Source organism: Ranitomeya imitator, chromosome 4 (genome assembly GCF_032444005.1).
Source record: "Ranitomeya imitator isolate aRanImi1 chromosome 4, aRanImi1.pri, whole genome shotgun sequence".
Classification (NCBI taxonomy): Eukaryota; Metazoa; Chordata; class Amphibia; order Anura; family Dendrobatidae; genus Ranitomeya; species Ranitomeya imitator.
The window spans coordinates 680,715,548-680,740,900 of record NC_091285.1 but is presented as its reverse complement, the minus strand read 5'-3'; the positions used below and the strand labels follow the sequence as shown (position 1 = coordinate 680,740,900).

The 25,353-nt window shown below is 46.2% G+C and overlaps 1 protein-coding gene across 1 annotated transcript in view; it reads right to left on the bottom strand.

Moving 5' to 3' along the window:
• Positions 1-3,565: 3,565 nt before the first annotated feature.
• Positions 3,566-25,353, bottom strand: part of STAG3 (STAG3 cohesin complex component) — a 125,935-nt gene continuing 104,147 nt past the window's right edge. Inside the window, exons 25-30 of the mRNA XM_069762503.1 lie at positions 19,182-19,283; positions 7,705-7,853; positions 6,306-6,428; positions 5,641-5,858; positions 3,843-3,951; positions 3,566-3,785 (exon numbers count right to left, since the gene is read on the bottom strand). Coding sequence (XP_069618604.1) covers positions 3,566-3,785; positions 3,843-3,951; positions 5,641-5,858; positions 6,306-6,428; positions 7,705-7,853; positions 19,182-19,283 — 921 coding nt within the window. The remainder of the gene's footprint in view (positions 3,786-3,842; positions 3,952-5,640; positions 5,859-6,305; positions 6,429-7,704; positions 7,854-19,181; positions 19,284-25,353) is intronic.

Sequence of the window (25,353 nt, the reverse complement as noted above, 5' to 3'; positions counted from 1 at the left end):
ACTTTCACACTAGCGTCGTGCACTGCACGTCGCAATGCGTCGTTCAGGAGAAAAAACGCATCCTGCAAAATTGCTTGCAGGATGCGTTTTTTCTCCATTGACTAACATTAGCGACGCATTGCAACGCTTTGCCACACGTCGCAACCGTCGTGCGACGGTTGCGTCGTGTTGTGGCGGACCGTCGGCAGCAAAAAACGTTACATGTAACGTTTTTTGCTGCGTTGTGTCCGCCATTTCCGACCGCGCATGCGCGGACGGAACTCCGCCCCCACCTCCCCGCAACTCACAATGGGGCAGCGGATGCACTGGAAAAATGCATCCGCTGCCCCCGTTGTGCGGCGCTTGCACAGTATGCGTCGGTACGTCAGGCAGACACAGCGCGACGGCCCCGTACCGACGCTAGTGTGAAAATAGCCTTAGGTGGATGGGGAAGAGGTCAGAGGAGATTGCAGAATTAGGAGCCTCAGGCTGAATGTTTCCTCCCCAGCACTTGGTATATTATGACCCCTATTACGCATCATGTAGTTACCCCCATGTGAGAGCTGTGGTCGGACCCATGTTAGGGGGCATCACAATGGTTTTTTTATTTAGGTCTGAAGAAGTGTGTATGGGTAGTCAGGACCCCACTGCAATATTATGAGTATTTGGCAGCATGTCCTCTCCCAGTGACGACAAGTCGCACCTTTCTGCACATGTGTAACTTTAATTAAAGTGCCAGAAATACAATAAACACATAAAACTCGCACCCCAGCCGAAACAACAAACCATGTGGGAAAACAAAACTTGTGAATATAGGGTATATATATAACTGTGCAACATCTGAAGGAATCCCCTAATGAGGACAGCGTCCAGCGGAGGGAGCTCACTCTTCACTGTCCAGAATGGCAGAATCCAGGAGATCCAGCCCCTGCGGGGAAGAGAGCGGATATAGACATTAAGGGTGTGTTCATATTGGGGCAGAAAGCTTTGCAAGTGGAACAGCACAACAATCTATATTCAGGTAGGTATATACAGTAAATACAGATTAACTCACCCGACCTCATATATGCAGAGAGCTCCACCTAATGGTGCACATCTCTATGCAGAGAGAGCGCCCCCTACTGGTGCCCAACTCTATGCAGAGAGCTCCCCCTAATGGTGCACATCTCTATGCAGAGAGAGCTCCCCCTACTGGTGCACAACTATGCAGAGAGCTCCCCCTAATGGTGCACATCTATATGCAGAGAGCTCCCCCTAGTGGTGCACATCTCTATGTAGAGAGCTCCCCTTAGTGGTACACATCTATATGTAGAGAGCTCCCCTAGTGGTGCACATCTATATACAGAGAGCTCCCCCTAGTGGTGCACATCTATAGGCAGAGAGCTCCCCCTAGTGGTGCACATCTATATATAGAGAGCTCCCCCTAGTGGTGCACATCTATAGGCAGAGAGCTCCCCCTGGTGGTGCACATCTATATGCAGAGAGCTCCCCCTAGTGGTGCACATCTATAGGCAGAGAGCTCCCCCTAGTGGTGCACATCTATATACAGAGAGCTCCCCCTAGTGGTGCACATCTATAGGCAGAGAGCTCCCCCTAGTGGTGCACATCTATATACAGAGAGCTCCCCCTAGTGGTGCACATCTATTTGCAGAGAGCTCCCCCTAGTGGTGCACATCTATATACAGAGAGCTCCCCCTAGTGGTGCACATCTATAGGCAGAGAGCTCCCCCTAGTGGTGCACATCTATATACAGAGAGCTCCCCCTAGTGGTGCACATCTATATACAGAGAGCTCCCCCTAGTGGTGCACATCTATATACAGAGAGCTCCCCCTAGTGGTGCACATCTATAGGCAGAGAGCTCCCCCTAGTGGTGCACATCTATATACAGAGAGCTCCCCCTAGTGGTGCACATCTATTTGCAGAGAGCTCCCCCTAGTGGTGCACATCTATATACAGAGAGCTCCCCCTAGTGGTGCACATCTATATACAGAGAGCTCCCCCTAATGGTGCACATCTATAGGCAGAGAGCTCCCCCTAGTGGTGCACATCTATATACAGAGAGCTCCCCCTAGTGGTGCACATCTATAGGCAGAGAGCTCCCCCTAGTGGTGCACATCTATATATAGAGAGCTCCCCCTAGTGGTGCACATCTATAGGCAGAGAGCTCCCCCTGGTGGTGCACATCTATAGGCAGAGAGCTCCCCCTAGTGGTGCACATCTATAGGCAGAGAGCTCCCCCTAGTGGTGCACATCTATATACAGAGAGCTCCCCCTAGTGGTGCACATCTATAGGCAGAGAGCTCCCCCTAGTGGTGCACATCTATATACAGAGAGCTCCCCCTAGTGGTGCACATCTATATACAGAGAGCTCCCCCTAGTGGTGCACATCTATAGGCAGAGAGCTCCCCCTAGTGGTGCACATCTATATACAGAGAGCTCCCCCTAGTGGTGCACATCTATTTGCAGAGAGCTCCCCCTAGTGGTGCACATCTATATACAGAGAGCTCCCCCTAGTGGTGCACATCTATATACAGAGAGCTCCCCCTAGTGGTGCACATCTATAGGCAGAGAGCTCCCCCTAGTGGTGCACATCTATATACAGAGAGCTCCCCCTAGTGGTGCACATCTATTTGCAGAGAGCTCCCCCTAGTGGTGCACATCTATATACAGAGAGCTCCCCCTAATGGTGCACATCTATAGGCAGAGAGCTCCCCCTAGTGGTGCACATCTATATACAGAGAGCTCCCCCTAGTGGTGCACATCTATAGGCAGAGAGCTCCCCCTAGTGGTGCACATCTATATATAGAGAGCTCCCCCTAGTGGTGCACATCTATAGGCAGAGAGCTCCCCCTAGTGGTGCACATCTATTTGCAGAGAGCTCCCCCTAGTGGTGCACATAATCAGAAAGTCACAAAATCTAAAGATGGACATCCACACGATCTCTCACCTCCTCTTCTGTGGATGTTGCGCTGCTCTCCCTGTCATCGATCACCATTTCTTCATCATCATCATCATCTTCTTCCTCCTCCTCCATTAAGCTCAATCTGTAACATGAGCATCCATTGATGAGAACCGAAGGGGAATAAATCCAGATATTATACAACAGCCTGGTACCGCCGGGCAGCTACTCTCTTCAGTGAGAAGAGCTGAGGAGGCAGCCATGACACCTGGAGAACTCTAGCCTCACATAAGGCTATGGGAGCGTTCAGACGAAGCAGACATTTCCCCCGATCTGCGGCTAAATCTGCATTTTGCACAGGATAACCGCTGCTGCTTTTCTGCAGAGCCCTTTTTGAAAGCAAAAATCCGGAACAATACCACCGCATGTGAGCAAGTCCTAATGGAAAAAACACACGCCACATACAGCGGTACGTCAAGAAACCAAAAGAAGATGATCTCACCTATGAAGAGTGCTGGGCAAGGCAGATGGAGTTCCCCTTCGAGTCCTCGGCGGTAATGTCAAGGGGCGGCGAACAGTGAAGGGCTGGCTATAACAAAACATACATGCGTGACAGCAGACATTGCATTTTACACTCTTTTTAGTCTTTATGCTAAATTACAATTTCTAGAATTTTAATTATCAGATTATTGTACTTGAGTTTCTAACCTGATATCAAAATCAGAATCAGACCCTCCTCTGTCATCCATGGTGCTTTCTGTAGCCTTCGCCCCACTTCGCAGCATGGTAGAGGACATTAATGGCATCAGACTGTTTTCATCAGCCAGGGAGCTGCTGGAGTCATCTGAAATAAAATTCAGGGATGAATCCAAGATGGGAAAGCAGCTCAGGAAAAGAACAGCCTGCCTGCAGGAAACACAGGAACACGTATAATGTACTCACGCGTCCATATGTATGGCGCACCTTTCACATTCACCGTCCAAGTATGGACTGCAATGTCCAGAGCGACGTTCTTCAACAGCCTCCCATGTTGTGTCATTGTTGAGTTCCCGTCTGTACATTGCAATCCATACTTGGAACATGAATGTTGGCTGTTTTTGTGAAACTGGCCTCAGCAGCAACCGGAGTCGGCAACGCAAGGAGTGGCCTCAGAAGAGACTGGAGCCAGCAACATAAGGAGTGGCCTCAGAAGAGACTGGAGCCAGCAACATAAGGAGTGGCCTCAGCAGCGATTGGAGCCATGTAAGGGGTGGCCTCAGCAGCGATCGGAGTTAGCAACAAATGCAGAGGCCTCAACAGCAATCAGAGCCAGCAACCTATGCAGTGGCCTCAGCAGCAATCAGACCCAGCAATGTAGGGATTGGCCTTAGCAGCAATTGGAGCCAGCAACGTAGGGAGTGGCCTCAGCAGCGATCGGAGTCGGCAACGTAATGAGTGGCTTCACTAATGATCGGAGTCAGCAATGTATGTAGTGGCCTCAGCAGATATTGGAGCCAGCAACGTAATGAGTGGCTTCACTAATGATCGGAGTCAGCAATGTATGTAGTGGCCTCAGCAGATATTGGAGCCAGCAACGTAATGAGTGGCTTCACTAATGATCGGAGTCAGCAATGTATGTAGTGGCCTCAGCAGATATTGGAGCCAGCAACATAAGGAGTGGACTCAGCAGCGATCGGATCCAGCAATGTATGTAGTGGCCTCAGCAGATATCGGAGCCAGCAACGTAGGGAGTGGCCTCAGCAGCGATCGGAGCCAGCAACGTAGGGAGTGGCCTCAGTAGCGATCGGAGCCAGCATCGTAGGGAATGCCCTCTGCAGTGATCGGAGTTAGCAACAAATGCAGTGGCCTCAACAGCAATCAGAGCCAGCAACCTATGCAGTGGCCTCAGCAGCAATCAGACCCAGCAATGTAGGGATTGGCCTTAGCAGCAATTGGAGCCAGCAACGTAGGGAGTGGCCTCAGCAGCGATCGGAGCCAACAACATAGAGATTGGCCTCAGCTGCAATTAAAGCTAGCAACGTAGGGAATGGCCTCTGCAGTGATCGGAGTTAGCAACAAATGCAGTGGCCTCAACAGCGATCAGAGCCAGCAACCTATGCAGTGGCCTCAGCAACAATCAGACCCAGCAATGTAGGGAGTGGCCTCGGCAGCAATTAGAGCTAGCAACAAAGGGAGTGGCCTCAGCAGTAAGCGGAGCTAGCAATGTAGGGAGTGGCCTCAGCAGTGAGCGGAGCTAGCAATGTAGGGAGTGGCTTCAGCAGTGAGCAGAGCTAGCAATGTAGGGAATGGCCTCAGCAGTGAGCAGAGCTAGCAATGTAGGGAGTGGCCTCAGCAGTGAGCAGAGCTAGCAATGTAGGGAGTGGCCTCAGCAGTGAGCAGAGCTAGCCATGTAGGGAGTGGCCTCAGCAGTGAGCAGAGCTAGCAATGTAGGGAATGTCCTCAGCAGTGAGCAGAGCTAGCCATGTAGGGAGTGGCCTCAGCAGTGAGCAGAGCTAGCAATGTAGGGAGTGGCCTCAGCAGTGAGCAGAGCTAGCAATGTAGGGAGTGGCCTCAGCCCCAAAGTCAGAGCTATACACATGCACATGAAATGCAATTATCAATACCATCTATGTCTGAGGGAGGGCACTCAACAAATGAGGAAGTTGCTGCATTTGTTTTTCTCCAGCCAAGGAACTGAAAAGCAAAAAAGCCATAAGGGGCCAAGCATCTCCATCTTGTACCTCATAGGGGGTCTCAGACAAAAAGTGAATCTTGCACTCACCCTTTTCAAATCTCCTTTTCTTGCTCAGTGGTGAGTGTGCCTGTCTCCGCTCCTTTGCCCTGCGTGTGCTCGGTGTGGCAGGTCTGGACTCCGGATCTGTACCCAGTGACCTCTTATACGCACTCAGCAGTGCCCAGATGTCGTCACCTTCCCTAGGTGCACCAGGCGCCATCACTGAGGGAACGCACTGCTGACACATCTCCTCCAAGTAATGTAAGCTGGAAAAGATTGGGGGAGATGGTAAAGTAATACTGCATGGTGGAGACCTCCGATCATACAGGTGCGCACAGTGGAGACCTCCGATCAGAGGGGTGCACACAGTGGGGACCTCCTATCAGAGGGGTGCGCACAGTGGAGACCTCCGATCATACGGGTGCACACAGTGGGGACCTCCTATCAGAGGGGTGCGCATAGAGGGGACCTATGATCAGAGGGGTGAGCACAGTGGAGACCTCCTATCAAAGGGGTGCGCACAGTGGGGACCTCCTATCAGATGGGTGCGCACAATGGGGACCTCCTATCAGAGGGGTCCTCCTATCAGAGGGGTGAGCACAGTGGAGACCTCCTATCAGAGGAGTGCATAGTGGGGCGCTGAACGGAGGCGCCGCACCGTGTAATTTCCATGCAAACCTCTTGTGATGAAATGCTGATGGCGGTGTACTCACAGCACAGCTTTGTCCTGTGTGAGGAGTTTAGGAGAGAATTCACTTAACACGTCCAGAAAGAGGAGATTCTGTGGAGACCACCGAGCACCAGGGGCAGCCTGCAGACAAAACTGTATCCCTTCTCTGCAAGAAAAACGCACGTATAAGTGGTGGGAGAAGCAATGGCTTCCGGTCAGCGACTGTGAGGGGCCTTCGGGATATGAGCTAGGGGAATCGGGGTTTTACACTTTTTCTATTGGCTTCTACTGATGTGCATAAAACCGTATCAGTCCTGGACTACATACCGCTACGCTGCTGTGTCCTGGACTACGTACCGCTACGCTGCTGTGTCCTGGACTACGTACCGCTACGCTGCTGTGTCCTGGACTACGTACCGCTACGCTGCTGTGTCCTAGACTACGTACCGCTATGCTGCTGTGTCCTGGACTACGTACCGCTACGCTGGTGTGTCCTGGACTACGGACCGCTACACTGCTATGTCCTGGACTACATACCGCTACGCTGATGTCCTGGACTACGTACCGCTACACTGCTGTGTCCTGGACTACATACCGCTACACTGCTGTGTCCTAGACCACGTACCGCTACACTGCTGTGTCCTGGACTACGTACCGCTACACTGCTGTGTCCTAGACTACGTACCGCTACACTGCTGTGTCCTGGACTACGTACCGCTACACTGCTGTGTCCTGGACTACGTACCGCTACACTGCTGTGTCCTGGACTACATACCGCTACACTGCTGTGTCCTGGACTACGTACCGCTACACTGCTGTGTCCTAGACTACGTACCGCTACACTGCTGTGTCCTGGACTACGTACCGCTACACTGCTGTGTCCTAGACTACGTACCGCTACACTGCTGTCCTGGACTACATACCGCTACACTGCTGTGTCCTGGACTACGTACCGCTACACTGCTGTGTCCTGGACTACATACCGCTACACTGCTGTGTCCTGGACTACGTACCGCTACACTGCTGTGTCCTGGACTACATACCGCTACACTGCTGTGTCCTGGACTACGTACCGCTACACTGCTGTGTCCTGGACTACATACCGCTACGCTGCTGTGTCCTGGACTACGTACCGTTACGCTGCTGTGTCCTGGACTACGTACCGTTACGCTGCTGTGTCCTGGACTACGTACCGCTACGCTGGTGTGTCCTGGACTACGGACCGCTACGCTGCTGTGTCCTGGACTACATACCGCTAGGCTGCTGTGTCCTGGACTACGTACCGCTACACTGCTGTGTCCTGGACTACGTACCGCTACGCTGCCGTGTCCTGGACTACGTACCGCTACGCTGCTGTGTCCTGGACTACGTACCGCTACGCTGCTGTGTCTCGTGCCCTCTGGGTATGATCCCTGATAATAACGGGGGAGCGGGACACTCACTTGTGCAGGAGGACGATGTCCTGGCGGTTTCTAATTTGGTCCGGCCCCAGGAGAAGTGCGAAGCGCCTTGCCAGATCCCGGATTTCCATGAAGGCGGGCGAGAACCGCCGGTCAGTAGATTCGTCCTCCAGGCTGAAGGCGGTGTACACCTGCGGAGAGGACGGCGCCATCATTCAGCACATATCGCGTGGCTCCGCCGCCCGCAGCACTGTATGTTTGTGTCCTGGTTTGGTGGGGCAGGCTGCAGTGCAGACAATCCTCTGTGAGCTTCACTGGTCAGTCTGTACAGCTCACAGAGCATTGTTCACACTGACACTACAGCGCTCTCATCCACTGAGGAAGGTGGATAAGGACAGTAGCACTGCACAAGCCTCTACACTTATTACTGCATTTCAGCCCAACATTTTATTAATGATCAAAGCAAATTCCTGAATATTTTCTCAATCACTTTTTTTTTTATTTTAGCACCGATGGCCAAATCTTATCGTGTATTTGTGGTTCTCATTTTTATTTAATAAATGAATAATACACAAAAAATAAACTATTTTATAATTATAAATCAGAAATCTGCCTCTGTCTCCTCCTGGACTGATCATTCACTGCGAAGTCACAGGTAAACTGCATTCAGTCATAGGGGAGGAGCTAGGGGAAGGCAGAAGCATAGGGGGAGGAGCTAAGGGCAGGTACAATCATAGAGGGAGGAGCTAGAGGCAAACATATGGGGAGGAGCTAGGGCAGACACATAGGGGGAGGAGCTAGAGGCAAACATATGGGGAGGAGCTAGGGCAGACAGGGGGAGGAGCTAAGGGCAGGCACAAACATGGAGGATCTAGAGGCAGACACATAGGGGGAGAAGCTAGGGGCAGGCACAAACTTAGGGGTAGGAGCTAAGGGCAGGCACAATCAAAGTGGGAGGAGCTAGAGGCAGACATGGAGGGAGGAGCTAGGGGCAGGCACAAACATAGGGGAGGAGCTAGAGGCAGACATAGGCATAGAGGAGCTAGGGGCAGGCACAGGGGGGAGCTGGAGGCAGACACAAGCATAGGCTAGAGGCAGATGCAGACAGAAGGCAGGAGCTAGAGGTAGACAGACAGAGGGGCAGGAACTAGAAACAGTGATTAAGGAGCTAGAGGCAGATACAGACAGGAGGGAGGTGCTATAATCAGACACGGGAGGAGCTAGCAGACGGGGAGGAGCTAGAGCCAGATGCAGACAGAAGGGAAGAGCTAGAGGTAGACAGAGGGGCAGGAGCTAGAAACAGATTGAGGAGCTAGAGGCAGATACAGACAGGAGAAGCTAGAGGCAGATACAGACAGGAGAAGCTAGAGGCAGATACAGACAGGAGGAGCTAGAGGCAGATACAGACAGGAGAAGCTAGAGGCAGATACAGACAGGAGAAGCTAGAGGCAGATACAGACAGGAGGAGCTAGAGGCAGATACAGACAGGAGAAGCTAGAGGCAGACAGGGGGGAGACATAGGAGGAGCTAGAAACACACAGACGGGGAGAAGCTAGAGGCAGATAGAGGGGAGGAGGGGAGGAGCTAGAGGCAGACAAAAACATTCTGCTGCAAGTTCTGATGAAACGTCAGTTTAAATATTGTAAGAGACAAGGGGGCGTGGTTGTCCTCATGAACTCGAGCCTGGGAGCTTTCTGGGAAAGTTCCCATGCTCCAGGAACAACCAGCAGAGGGCGCCTCACCGCAAATGAAGGTAAATATAGGTCATTGACCTACTTTACCTTCATTCCCTGGGGTTTTGCAGCCAGGAGCACCGCTGCATTAACAGAGCTCCTGGCTGCAAAATATTTTAACCCCTTCAGATGGATTTACATCGTGGGACCTTACAGATCTTCGGAAGGTATGTATATTGTTGGTTTATTTTTTTTTCTTTGTTACAGAGCGAGGGTCTTCAGATGGATTGAGCGTAGAATTATAACAACCTTTGTTTTTATTTCATTAAAATAATTTTTAATAATGTGTTTGTGTTTTTTTTAACCCTTTACTAGTATTGGATTAATAATGGATAGGTGTCATAATTGACACCTCTCCATTATTAATCTGGCTTAATGTCACCTTACAATAGCAAGGTGGCATTAACCCTTCATTACCCCATATCCCACCGCTACACGGGAATGGGAAGAGAGTGGTTAAGTGCCAGAATAGGTGCATCTTCCAGATGTGCCTTTTCTGGGGTGGCCAATAACCGTGGACCCTCTCCAGGCTATTAATATCTGCCCTCAGTCACTGGCTTTACTACTCTGGCGGAGAAAATTGCGCGGGAGCCCACGTTAATTTTTTCCACCATTTAACCCTTTAATTTAATAGCTAGAACGGCCAAATTTTGCATATACACACTACTAACATTAGTAGTGTGGAATATGCAAAAAAAATGGTGATATGACATGGTTTACTGTATGTAAACCATGTCACATCATGTCGGGTTTAGGAAGAAGATAGCAAAAGCCGGCAGTTGAATTACCGGCTTTAAAGCCATCTAGCGCTGTATGAAATAATAATATAAAATATATATACAGTGGGGCAAAAAAGTATTTAGTCAGTCAGCAATAGTGCAAGTTCCACCACTTAAAAAGATGAGAGGCGTCTGTAATTTACATCATAGGTAGACCTCAACTATGGGAGACAAACTGAGAAATAAAAGTCCAGAAAATCACATTGTCTGTTTTTTTAACTATTTATTTGCATATTATGGTGGAAAATAAGTATTTGGTCAGAAACAAACAATCAAGATTTCTGTCTCTCACAGACCTGTAACTTCTTCTTTAAGCGTCTCCTCTTTCCTCCACTCATTACCTGTAGTAATGGCACCTGTTTAAACTTGTTATCAGTATAAAAAGACACCTGTGCACACCCTCAAACAGTCTGACTCCAAACTCCACTATGGTGAAGACCAAAGAGCTGTCAAAGGACACCAGAAACAAAATTGTAGCCCTGCACCAGGCTGGGAAGACTGAATCTGCAATAGCCAACCAGCTTGGAGTGAAGAAATCAACAGTGGGAGCAATAATTAGAAAATGGAAGACATACAAGACCACTGATAATCTCCCTTGATCTGGGGCTCCACGCAAAATCCCACCCCGTGGGGTCAGAATGATCACAAGAACGGTGAGCAAAAATCCCAGAACTACGCTGGGGGACCTAGTGAATGAACTGCAGAGAGCTGGGACCAATGTAACAAGGCCTACCATAAGTAACACACTACGCCACCATGGACTCAGATCCTGCAGTGCCAGACGTGTCCCAATGCTTAAGCCAGTACATGTCCGGGCCCGTCTGAAGTTTGCTAGAGAGCATTTGGATGATCCAGAGGAGTTTTGGGAGAATGTCCTATGGTCTGATGAAACCAAACTGGAACTGTTTGGTAGAAACACAACTTGTCGTGTTTGGAGGAAAAAGAATACTGAGTTGCATCCATCAAACACCATACCTACTGTAAAGCATGGTGGTGGAAACATCATGCTTTGGGGCTGTTTCTCTGCAAAGGGGCCAGGACGACTGATCCGGGTACATGAAAGAATGAATGGGGCCATGTATCGTGAGATTTTGAGTGTAAACCTCCTTCCATCAGCAAGGGCATTGAAGATGAAACGTGGCTGGGTCTTTCAACATGACAATGATCCAAAGCACACCGCCAGGGCAACGAAGGAGTGGCTTCGTAAGAAGCATTTCAAGGTCCTGGAGTGGCCTAGCCAGTCTCCAGATCTCAACCCTATAGAAAACCTTTGGAGGGAGTTGAAAGTCCATGTTGCCAAGCGAAAAGCCAAAAACATCACTGCTCTAGAGGAGATCTGCATGGAGGAATGGGCCAACATACCAACAACAGTGTGTGGCAACCTTGTGAAGACTTACAGAAAACGTTTGACCTCTGTCATTGCCAACAAAGGATATATTACAAAGTATTGAGATGAAATTTTGTTTCTGACCAAATACTTATTTTCCACCATAATATGCTAATAAAATGTTAAAAAAACAGACAATGTGATTTTCTGGATTTTTGTATGTATACAGTGGGGCAAAAAAGTATTTAGTCAGTCAGCAATAGTGCAAGTTCCACCACTTAAAAAGATGAGAGGCGTCTGTAATTTACATCATAGGTAGACCTCAACTATGGGAGACAAACTGAGAAAAAAAAATCCAGAAAATCACATTGTCTGTTTTTTTAACATTTTATTAGCATATTATGGTGGAAAATAAGTATTTGGTCAGAAACAAAATTTCATCTCAATACTTTGTAATATATCCTTTGTTGGCAATGACAGAGGTCAAACGTTTTCTGTAAGTCTTCACAAGGTTGCCACACACTGTTGTTGGTATGTTGGCCCATTCCTCCATGCAGATCTCCTCTAGAGCAGTGATGTTTTTGGCTTTTCGCTTGGCAACACGGACTTTCAACTCCCTCCAAAGGTTTTCTATAGGGTTGAGATCTGGAGACTGGCTAGGCCACTCCAGGACCTTGAAATGCTTCTTACGAAGCCACTCCTTCGTTGCCCTGGCGGTGTGCTTTGGATCATTGTCATGTTGAAAGACCCAGCCACGTTTCATCTTCAATGCCCTTGCTGATGGAAGGAGGTTTACACTCAAAATATCACGATACATGGCCCCATTCATTCTTTCATGTACCTGGATCAGTCATCCTGGCCCCTCTGCAGAGAAACAGCCCCAAAGCATGATGTTTCCACCACCATACTTTACAGTAGGTATGATGTTTGATGGATGCAACTCAGTATTCTTTTTCCTCCAAACACGACAAGTTGTGTTTCTACCAAACAGTTCCAGTTTGGTTTCATCAGACCATAGGACATTCTCCCAAAACTCCTCTGGATCATCCAAATGCTCTCTAGCAAACTTCAGACGGGCCCCGACATGTACTGGCTTAAGCAGTGGGACACGTCTGGCACTGCAGGATCTGAGTCCATGGTGGCGTAGTGTGTTACTTATGGTAGGCCTTGTTACATTGGTCCCAGCTCTCTGCAGTTCATTCACTAGGTCCCCCCGCGTGGTTCTGGGATTTTTGCTCACCGTTCTTGTGATCATTCTGACCCCACGGGGTGGGATTTTGCGTGGAGCCCCAGATCGAGGGAGATTATCAGTGGTCTTGTATGTCTTCCATTTTCTAATTATTGCTCCCACTGTTGATTTCTTCACTCCAAGCTGGTTGGCTATTGCAGATTCAGTCTTCCCAGCCTGGTGCAGGGCTACAATTTTGTTTCTGGTGTCCTTTGACAGCTCTTTGGTCTTCACCATAGTGGAGTTTGGAGTCAGACTGTTTGAGGGTGTGCACAGGTGTCTTTTTATACTGATAACAAGTTTAAACAGGTGCCATTACTACAGGTAAAGAGTGGAGGAAAGAGGAGACTCTTAAAGAAGAAGTTACAGGTCTGTGAGAGCCAGAAATCTTGATTGTTTGTTTCTGACCAAATACTTATTTTCCACCGTAATATGCAAAAAAAATGATTAAAAAAAACAGACAATGTGATTTTCTGGATTTTTTTTTCTCAGTTTGTCTCCCATAGTTGAGGTCTACCTATGATGTAAATTACAGACGCCTCTCATCTTTTTAAGTGGTGGAACTTGCACTATTGCTGACTGACTAAATACTTTTTTGCCCCACTGTATATATATTTTATATTATTATTTCATACACATATATACATACACATACATATACACACACACACCTATTCTATGTGTACACATTTATTCTACCTATTCTATTGTAAGCTGTCAGTGTGATTTTACTGTACACCGCACTGAACTGTACACCGCTTTTCTCTCGAACACCGCTGCGTATTTCTCGCAAGTCACACTGCTGGTCCGTGTGTAATCCGTATTTTTCTGGCTTCCATAGACTTTCATTGGCGTATTTCTTGCGCAGTACGGTGACAAACGCAGCATGCTGCGATTTTCTACGGCCGTAGAAAGCCGTATAATACTGATCAGTAAAATACGGCAGATAGGAGCAGGGGCATAGAGAATTGGGACGTTTGTTAGGCGTGTTTTACGGACGTATTTTATGCGCTCATACGTCCGTAAAACTCGCTAGTGTGACGCCGGCCTAATGCTGGGTGGACTTGACTTTTTAAATTAGTTTTCAGCTAATGATATGCTCGTGCTCTGGAGCACCCTGTGGGAGGGGCTGTGGATGACCTGTGGGCGGGGCTTGGGTGACCTGTGGGCAGGGCTGTGGCGACCTGTGGATGACATGTATGCTGGGCTGCGGGTGACCTGTGGTGCTCCACAATGACCTGTCATAAGACATTCAGATGAATATGTAAGCAGAGTACAAAATACAGCCCCGCCCAAAGGCCGCCCCGAAGCACGAGCATATCATTAACTGAAAGCTACAAATAAACATTACACAAGAACCACAAGACTGATTTCATCACCAGGTATCAGTGTAATCAGTATAACGGCGATGACCTGACACTGTAGTTACTGAGCACAATCCTGCTGACAGGGGCACTTTACACCTGTTTCAAACATCTTGATATTTTCCGGTACCGGAGATGTCAGTGTGTGTAATGTGTGGGATATTTTGCCGCATCAGTATCACATGCATGGGCGCCGTGGAAGCAGCGATACAGTTAGTGCTGTTCCCTGGCACCGGGTGCTGAACACGGCTCTCACCATTCTCCCCTGTTCTGCCGGCGATCAGCACAAGCTGGAGAGAATGATGGGAGTTATAGTCAACTGATAACAGCGACAGCAGCTAAAGGGACTATTAATCCCATCAGCCTACACCTGCTGCCGCTAATAACAGTGAGTGCAGGCGGCGGATGGGAGTATTCTCAAAAAACTAGAATATCAAAAGTTCATTTATTTCAGTTCTTCCATACAAAAAGTGAAATTCGTATACGGTCATTACTCACAGAGTTATCTGTTCCACGTGTTTATTTCTGTTCGGATTGATGATTATGGCTTACAGCCAATGAAAACCCAAAAGTCATTATCTCAGTAAATTTGAAAAATTAACAATAAACACCTGTAATGGCTTCCTAAGCATTTATAAAGGTCCCTTGGTCTGTTTCAGTAGCTCCACAATCAGGGGAAGACTGCTGACCTGACAGATGTCCAGAAGGCGTCACTGACACACTCCACAAGGAGGGGAAACCACAAAAGGTCATTGATAAAGCCGGCTGTTCACAGATTGCTGTATCCAAGCGTATTAATGGAAAGTGGAGTGGTAGAAAAAGGTGCACACGCAACCGGGATAACCGCAGCCTTGAAAAGATTCTTAAGAAAAGACCATTCAAAAATTTGTGGGAGATTCACAAGGAGTGGACTGCTGCTGGAGTCATTGCTTCAAGAGCCACCACACACAGACGTCTCCAGGACATGGGCTACAAGTGTCACATTCCTTGTGTCGGCCACTCATGACCAATAGACAACGCCAGAAGCGTCTTACCTGGGCCAAGGAGGAAAAGAACTGGACTGTTGTCAGTGGTCCAAGGTGTTGTGTTCAGATGAAAGTAAATTTTGCATTTCATTTGGAAATCAAGGTCCCAGAGTCTGGAGAAAGAGTGGAGAGGCCACAATCCAAGCTGCTGCAGGTCTAGTGTGAAGTCTCCACAATCAGTGATGGTTTGGGGAGCCATGTCATCTGCTGGTGTAGGTCCACTGTGCTTTATCAAGATCAAAGTCAGCGCAGCCATCTACCAGAGCACTTCATGCTTCTCTCTGCCGACAAGCTTTTTGGAGATGGAAATGTCATTCTGCAGCAGGACTTGGCCCCTGTCCACACTGCCAAAAGTACCAATACCTGGTTTACAAACAGTATCACTGTGCTTCATTGGCAGCAAACTTGCCTGACCTTAACCCCATAGAGAATCTATAGGATATTGTCGGGAGGAAGATGAGACACCAGACCCAACAATGCAGACGAGCTGAAGGCTGCTATTGTGAGGGTGATCAAAGCAACCTGCAAATTGCCTCTTCTGAAAGAGGACTTAAACTCTATAGCGCCACCTGTTGGAAGTAGCGATCCTACAATCAACTCTTTAACGAGTCATGCAATATGTCTTAATGTTCCTTCACACTGAGCAACTTTCCAACGAGAACGACAACGATCCGTGACGTTGCAGCGTCTTGGATAGCGATCTCGTTGTGTTTGACATGCAGCAGCGATTAGGATCCCGCTGTGCTATCGCTGGTCGTCGCTAGAAGTCCAGATCTTTATTTGGTCGTCAGGTCGGCGTGATTCGTCATGTTTGACAGCAAAAGCAACGATGCCTGCAATGTTTTTACATGGAGCTAACAACCAGCGAGAACGATAAGTGAGTCGCCGTTACGTCACTGGATCGCTCCTGCATCGTTCTGGTGTTGCCGTGTTTGACGTCTCCTAGCGACCTAAACAGCGACGCTGCAGCGATCGGATCATTGTCTATATCGCTGCAGCGTCACTTAATGTGACGGTACCTTTACGATAAAAGCCAAATCAATATCTCAATTCGCAGACACGGTGTTTCGGGCTGTTGGCCCTCGTCAGTGCGAAGCATGAGAACTGATTTGGCTAGTTGAGAGGCTCTGGACTGTGGTCTAAGGGGTATCGTTTCTCTTTATGGAGAGTGACATACCATCTCTGGCTTGTCAAGGTAAGGAGGCTTATTCGCCGTGCAATGCTCCTCTGGGAAATATAATATGCAAATTGCCTCTTCTGAGAGAAAGAGCTTCCATAACCCCTCAGCAGTGCCACAGGCTGATTGCCTCCATGCCACTCCGCATTGATGCAAGTGCATTTACTGAACATACATTTCAGCAGGCCAACATTTCAGATTTTAAAATAATTTTTAAAGCTGGTGTTATAAAGTATTCTAATTTACCGAGATAATGACCTTTGTGTTTTCATTGGCTGTAAAAGCCATAATCATCAACATTAACAGAAATAAACACGTGAAATAGATCGCTCTGTGTAATGACTCTGTATAATATAGGAGTTTCACTTTTTGTATTGAAGAACTGAAATAAATTAACTTTTTGATGATATTCTAATTTTGTGAGAAGCACCTATAAATAAAAAAAAAAAAAAAAGGAATGGGTTTCTCTGTATTTTTGATAACCAGCCAGGCAAAACTGACACCTGGGGACTGCAACTCAGCTGTCAACTTTAGCAATGCTGGTTATCAATAGTCCCTAAGCAGCTTTTTGAAATCATTTAAATAAATCATTTAAAAAAAAAAAAATAAAGTGTGGGGTCCCCCCCATTTTTGACAACCAGCCGTGCTAATGCTGCCAGCTGGGGGATGGTATTCTCAGCCTGGTAAGGAGCCATGGATATTGACCACCCCCAGCCTAAAAATAGCAGCCCGCAGCTGCCCAGAAAAGGAGCATCTCTTAGATGCACCAATTCTGGCCCTTTGCCCGGCTCTTCCCATTTGCCCTGTAGCGATGGCAAGTGGGGTTCATCATATTTGTGGGGTTGATGTCACCTTTGTATTGTCTGGTGACATCAAGCCCACGGCTCAGTAATTGAGAGGCGTCTATCAGACATCTATCCATTACTAATCTTATAGATATATGGTAAATAAAAACACAGACAGAAAGTCCTTTATTTGAAATAAAACAAAACACTTTTCCATTTTTAGTTAAAAATAACAAGCACAGGTATACTCACCTAAGACTTAAATTCCACTGAAGCCCTCGTCTCCCGTAATAAAACGAAAACAAACAATATCCCTCACCTGTCCGTCGTTCTGTCCCACGACGTAATCCATGTCTGGGGGGTAAATAGCTACAGTGCACAGTCCTATCTCTTCGTAACAAGTCAGTGAGCCCCATGATGCATCTGTCTGTGGAAAACTGGGCTTGTAGGCACTTTTAATACCTGACGATGCTCCAGCACAACAGACCGTCTGGGTATTGTAGCCTCTGATTTCATGGCACGGTTAGTAGCAGAATAATGTGCTGATCTGACTGCGGTGGATTGGAGGATGGTGATGGTAGGGTGCAATGTCCGTCATGAACAGCGCGCTCGCTCTGCCAGCACTGATCATTCTCGGCTCATCGGCTCTGACTTTGGTTGAGCAGATGGCTTGCGGAGGTCGTACTCCTCTCAATACGTAAAAGAAGGACAAGCAGTGTCTGTAGAGATCAGGTAAGTATAAGTGAGATGGATAAATATTCAGGAAATCTACAGCGCCCTCATTCCCTCTGTACACAAACATGGCTCGGATGTCCTCATCACACACCGGCTTTTGGTGAACATACCGGTCTAATGTGTCCTGGAACTATCACAATTCTCAGGTTGTATTTAAACGAGCGGTTCCCCTTCATCAGCATTCTGCCAGCTCTTTAGGTACTGGAACGCTCTCTTCTCACTTCCCAGTATGCATTGCTCCTGTCGTTGCCAGGTGCACTAAAAGCCACCTCTGTGTTATGCCTGTACAGAGTTTCAAAGACGGAGGAAGACCAGCTCCCAATTACTGTTTCTATCATTCATATATCTATTGGTTTTTTATTGCATTTTTGGGGGAACTGCAGTGATAGAAAAACTTCAAATTTGGCGTCTTCATTCATTTAATTTTCGCTGTATGTTTTAAATCGTTTTATATTTTGATTGGCTGTAATTCTATGGATGCGGCAACACTAAATCTGTTATCTTTTTATTTTTAAAACTGGGAAAAGGGGAAATGTAAACTTTTATATATATTTTTTATTTCATTTTAATATTTAAAAAAAAAAAAACATTTTAATTTTATTTCTGAATCCAGACTTCATATTTGAGCGTTTATAAGATGTGCTGAAATGGCACAGTATTGCGGTATACGATATAAATTGCGGTTTCCTTGGAAGCTCAGCCAATCACTGATCTTCGGAGAGTGACGGGGGCCTTCATCAAGCCCCCAACTACTAAAGTACCCCATCGATACCACGCGTTTGCAGTGCGGGGCGGTGTTGAGCATGTACACCGGGCAATCGCCGCTGTCAGTGATTGACAATGCCATTTAATTAAACAGTAGCGATCAGGGCTAGCTCAGCAGCGATCAGGGCTAGCTCAGCAGCGATCAGGGCTAGCTCAGCAGCGATCAGGGCTAACTCAGCAGCGATCAGGGCTAGCTCAGCAGCGATCAGGGCTAGCTCAGCAGCGATCAGGGCTAGCTCAGCAGCGATCAGGGCTAGCTCAGCAGCGATCAGGGCTAGAACAGCAGCGATCAGGGCTAGAACAGCAGCGATCATGGCTAACTTAGTAGCGTTCAGGGCTAACTCAGCAGCGATCAGGGCTAACTCAGCAGCAATCAGGGTTAGATGAGCAGCGATCAGGGCTAACTCAGCAGCGATCAGGGCTAGCTCAGCAGCGATCAGGGCTAGCTCAGCAGCGATCAGGGCTAGCTCAGCAGCGATCAGGGCTAACTCAGCAGCGATCAGGGCTAACTCAGCAGCGATCAGGGCTAGCTCTGATCGCTGCTGGTGCCATCTATTGCAGCGGGTAGAGGAAAGCTGCTGGTCCTCCTCACCGGCCTTACCTGGGTCAGAGACAGCAGTATGGTTCTGGTGCTTTCTTCCTTGCTTATTCTTCGGATTCTGTGCAGGGTTTCTTTTATGATATCTCCATACTCTGTATAATACTGGGAAAAAAACATAAGAAACATCATTTAAAACAGGGAACATCATAAGGGTTCGGAGAATGAGAAACGTCGTAGTACCAAGATGGCGACTTGAACCTGACTGTACGTGTCACCATACTGGCCATGACGAGGGTGCTGGCATTTGCTGATATCTAGGATAAAGGTCCTGTGCGCCAGAGCATTTGTGCTTGGATGTGTGATATCTAGAGATGAGGGAGCATGAAAATACTCAGGTGCTTGGTGCTCGAACTGAGCAATTTCTAATACCCACATGTTCGTTTCGAGTAACAAGTATAATTTTTTCGTGACACATTATACTTTATGTTCATGATAAATTTAGGTTGATTTGTTTTGTGTTAATAAAAATATCAGAAATTTGACCAAAAAAAAACAAAAAACTATTTTCAAACTTTGACTGATTAGTGATGAGCGAATATACTCGTTACTCGAGATTTCTCGAGCATGCTCGGGGGTCCCCAGAGTATTTTTTAGTGCTTGGAGATTTAGTTTTCCTCACCTCAGCTGAATGATTTACATCTGTTAGCCAGCCTAAGTACATGTGGGGATTCCCTAGCAACCCCCACATGTACTTATGCTGGCTAACAGATGTAAATCATTCAGATGCGGCGATGAAAACTAAATCTCCGAGCACTAAAAAATACTCGGAGGACCCCGAGCGGGCTCGAGAAATCTCGAGTAACGAGTATATTCGCTCATCACTACTGATTATCCCTTTAATCCAGATAGTCCTACCACAGAAAAACATTAATAAATGGCATTTCCCTCATCTCTGCTTTACATCGGCATCGTTTGTAAAATGTTGTTTTATTGTGTTAACATTTTAAAGGGTTTAACAATGTAGAAGCAATTTTTTTTTTTTTCAATGAAATATAGAAAACTTATTTCTTTTTAGGGGCCAATTTAGTTTTGAAAAGTGACTTTGGGGGTCCTATATACTGGAATCCTCCAAAAGTGATACCATTTTAAGAACAGCACCCTTCAGCATATCCAAAATTGCTTTCAGGTAGTTTATTAACCCTTCTGGTGCTTTTCAGGAATTCATGCAAAGTGACATACCAAGGAAATGTCCTTCAGACTTACGGAATATTCTATGGGGGAGCAATATAACACCGATAAGGAGATGTGCACAAGTGGAGTAACATTTCTGCATCTCTTGGGAGAAAAAACGCAGCTGCAAAAAACACGTTTTTGTTTGATTTGAGTTAAGTGAATGGTGAGAATGGCAGGGCAAAAACACACCAGGAATTGACATGCAGCAGATTATTTTCTGCACCAACTCTGCAAGTTGAAAATACTTAATGTGTGCAAGACACGTCAGGTTTCTCATTCACTTTACTGGCATCAGGATTTATGACAAATCCGCACTGAAAAAAATGAGACAACACCGCACCAAATCTGCAATCTGTGCCCACACAGCCTAAATTTTGAACAAGTATTTCCAGGCTTATATAGCAACGAAATCTACCCAAGAAGATGTAATATCCTATGGATGAGCAATATAATACCTATAAATTTTGAACAAGTTTCTTGAGGGTTATATACCACTGAAATGTACCCAAGAACACATAATACTGTATGGCTGAGAGATGTACCCAGCAACATTTTTAAACTTTTTTTTAACATTTTTTGTGTTATATATCACAAAACTCCAGAAAACGGAATCGTGTATGGGTAAGAAATGTGAACAAACAAGCAAAATGTTCAAACACTTTATTTTACTGTTATATACCACAAAAATGTGATAGAAGACACATAATACTCCATGGATGATTAATCTAATCCTGAAATATTTTTCTACACTTCTTCTCAATTTTACATACCACCATATTGCAAGAACAACCGTGTTAAACTGTATGGATGACTAACTGAATCCATAAAAAAAAGCAATCAAAATATTTTGAAAGTGTAGTTGATGTACTTATACAGTCATAAAGGCTTTGCAGAAAGTGAAATCGGACAGAAATTATGAGGAGGGTCCATCCATAGACCCCTGAAAGGCAACAACTGGTGGGCCTCATTAAAATAGTGAATGTTAAAAACACTATGTGCTTCTGTCACCTGGTGGTGTGGAAAAGTGCTGACTAATTCAAGCTTTGTTCATCTTTATGAGTGAGCCCGTCTTTATTCTCTCTACAGGCGAAAGCACCTGTTATCACCCTCTCCAACAGCACTAAAAACCAGCTCAGACAAGACGCTAGCAGCAGGGCAGCACAACACCTCCAAGGCAAAGAGGGACAGCTCACGTCAAATGTTCAGCTTTGAGATCCAATATGAAAGCCACAGACGAATTAGGGAGTATGCTGGTTTGGTCGCCAGGTATTGCTTGACCATCTTTAAAATGTTTCTCTCCTTGTCAAAAATACCCGATCATCAGGCTGTGGGCTGGAGACATGAAATTATCCCATGCCTTCAATGGTGTGCCCCTTCCTCTGCTTGTGTCTCCCTAGCCTCTCTTCCTTGGTTGGGCAAGGAAGCTTGCCTCCTACCGCTAGCGTTGTCTGATGGGAACTTTCTCAACATATTTTCTACAATGGCCTTCTGGTATAGCACCATTTTAGAAGACCTTTCCACCTCAGGAAGAAGAGATGCAAAGTTCTCCTTGTAGTGTGGGTCTGGCAAGGTGAACAACCAGTACTTTTTGCCCAGATGAATGCAATGCGAAGGTCACAGGAAAGGCAGCGGTATATCAAGTCGGCCATATGTGCCAAGGTACCTACAGCCAACACTTCCTTGTCTCCACCATGATGACTACTCTCCATCTCCTGCTCATTCCCATCCTCAGCTCATCTACGTAGCAGAGACGGGACGAAGATTGTGTGGCTACTACTCTATGGCGCTAGCCACCAGCTCCTGTTCCTCTTCCTCAGCGTCAACCTCCTCATGGTTGAACAGATGAGATGAGGATGAGCTGGCTACAATCTCTCTGTCATGTCTTTCTCCATCTACACCTGGTCCACATGCAAAGCTTCATGTTTAATTGAGAGCAGTGACTGTTTAAGCAGGCACAGAAGCGGGATTGTTGTGCTGACTATGGAGTCGTCACCGCTCTCCATCTTTGTGAAGTCCTCAAAGCCTTGGAGAACTGCAAAAGTATCAGACATCAATGCCCATAGGTCACCTGCAATCAAAGCGGTTTTTGTAATAAATAAATAAATAAATCTTTATTTTTATATAGCGCTAACATATTCCGCAGCGCTTTACAGTTTTGCACACATCATCATCACTGTCCCCGATGGGGCTCACAATCTAAATTCCCTATCAGTATGTCTTTGGAATGTGGGAGGAAACCGGAGTGCCCGGAGGAAACCCACGCAAACACGGAGAGAACATACAAACTCTTTGCAGATGTTGTCCAGGGTGGGATTAGAACCCAGGACTCCAGCGCTGCAAGGCTGCAGTGCTAACCACTGAGCCACCGTGCTGCCCAAGGTTTTTGTGAGTTTACTCCACCGTAATGTAATAGAAAGAAGGCAAAACTGTATGGATGACAATCAAATTCAATCCAGAAAATTGTTTCAATGCTTTTTCTCAGTTTTACAGATCACAGAAATGTTCACAGACCACGTAAGACTGTATGGCAGAGAAATGGAGATCCACAACATTTTTAAAAGCTTCTTCTTTATACTGTTTATACCAAGGAAGGTGACGGGCACAAGGGGGCATTCTTTGCGTCTGGAGGAGAGAAGGTTTTTCCACCAACATAGAAGAGGATTCTTTACTGTTAGGGCAGTGAGAATCTGGAATTATTTGCCTGAGGAGGTGGGGATGGCGAACTCAGTCGAGGGGTTCAAGAGAGGCCTGGATGTCTTCCTGGAGCAGAACAATATTGTATCATACAATTAGGTTCTGCAGAAGGACGTAGATCTGGGGATTTATTATGATGGAATATAGGCTGAACTGGATGGACAAATGTCTTTTTTCGGCCTTACTAACTATGTTACTATGTTACTATGTTCTCAGTTTTAGAGATCACAGAAATGTACTCCACACTACAGAATAGTGTATGGCTGAGAAATGTAGCCCAGTAAAATGTTTCCATGATTTTTCGGTGTGTCATATAACATTAAAAAGGATGTCAAACCACGTTATACTTGATGGATCAAAATATATAGGTGAAACCAGAAGTTTCCATCCACTATATATAAAGACGAACACCCTGATTGACAAGTTCTGCAGGAAAGGTTATGACAAAGAAACGCTCATAAGGGTTAAAGAACAAGTAGAAAGAAAGCCTAGACTAAAATTACTTGAACAAAAAAAGAAGGAAAAAAGTAACATTACAGGAAATGAAGTGATACCTATCATTACGACATACAATTCTAATAGTCATCTTTTGAGAAAAATTGTTAATAAATATTGGAATCTATTAAAAGAGGATAAAATAATTGGCAACACACTAACAGAGTACCCACGATTTGTCTATAGGAGGGCCAGTAATTTGGGTAATATAGTAGCCCCATCAGTGCGTAAACCTATCATTTCTAAAACATTATTTAGGTCACAAAATATGTATGGCTTTTTTCCATGCAAAAAGTGCCTTCCGTGCAGAAAATTGAAGACGGAAAAACAACGGAGTCTTATTTATAAAGATAATGAGGTAGAGATCAAGGACTTTATTACTTGTTCTACTCGAGGAGTGATCTATGGCATTAAATGCCCATGTGGAAAATTATATATAGGGCGTACCATACGTCCCATGAGTACACGTATAGCGGAACATTTACGTAATATTAATAAAAAGTTTTTGGGTCATCCATTATCCAAACACTTTGAAGAATACCACCAGGGTTCTATAAAAGACACGACAATTATTGGAATTAAAGTTGTGAAAAAGAACTGGCGGAAAGGCAACTTTATCCACCAGATGTCACGTGAAGAAAGCAAATGGATCTTTGAATTGAATACATTAATCCCGAATGGTCTTAATAGCGAAATAGAACTTTTTGCTTTCAATAATTAGTATTCAACTCCTCCACCCCTTATAGGTGTACATTAGTTCATTTATCTATCTCTTGGGACCAATCAAATTCAGCGCTTCCACTCGCCATAAACTATAAAAAGCTCCATTGATAGACACCAATCCATCCCTGAGGAAGGAGTCCGCAGACTCCGAAACGCGTAGGACAGGATTAGGAGCTCTTTTGGACAGTTCGCATTCCGTAGCCGCTCACGTGAGCATCACGTGTGAGTGACGTCACGCGAGGTTCTGCAGACTTCTTGCACCTCGCCGGCAACAAGCGCGTGGAAGCGCTGCATAGCGCCGAAGTTAGTGAGACTACATCTGTGAGGTAGGGGGTGTCTGTCACCGGCCGGGGCAGGCTTTTTTCACCCTCCCCTCACATACTCATTTTTTAGCTGCACAAGATTCCCTCACCGTCGGGCACGCATCTGAGGACCCCAACCAGGAGCAAACTGTTTGTCACCCTTCGGTAATTACCTCTTATTTTCTATTGGTAATCCAGCCATCGTTTATTTAAGTCAGGACCTTAAATCATGTTGAGAGGAACATATATATATTCTCTTGTGGTATTTCCAGCGCGGATATAGTAACATATACATTATATATAAAGACACAGCTGCAGGTTTTTCTCAACATCTGACATGAAATCAGAATGAACCTTTCCCGTTTTAGGTCAGTAAGGATTACCATCATTATCAGTATTTGCCAAATTCCAGAATAATGAGAAGAGAGAGAATGTTTTAATGCATTTTTATTACTTACTACAAAGTCAAAAGTTTTCATCCATGTCATTAGTATTTGTTACCATTGCCCTTAAACTGAATGACTTGGGTCAGACGTTTGGGATCTCCTTCCACAAGCTTCTCACAATAGTTGGTCGTAATCTGGTCCCATTCCTCCTGACAAAACTGGTGTAATTGATCCAGGATTGTAGGTCATCTTGTTTGCCCCAGACTTTTCAGCTTTACCCATAAATTTTCACTAGGACTGAGATCAGGGCTTTGTGATGGCGGCTCCAAAACATTGACTTTGTTATCCTTAAGCCACTTTGTTACCATTTTGGCAGTATGCTTCAGGTCATTGTCTACT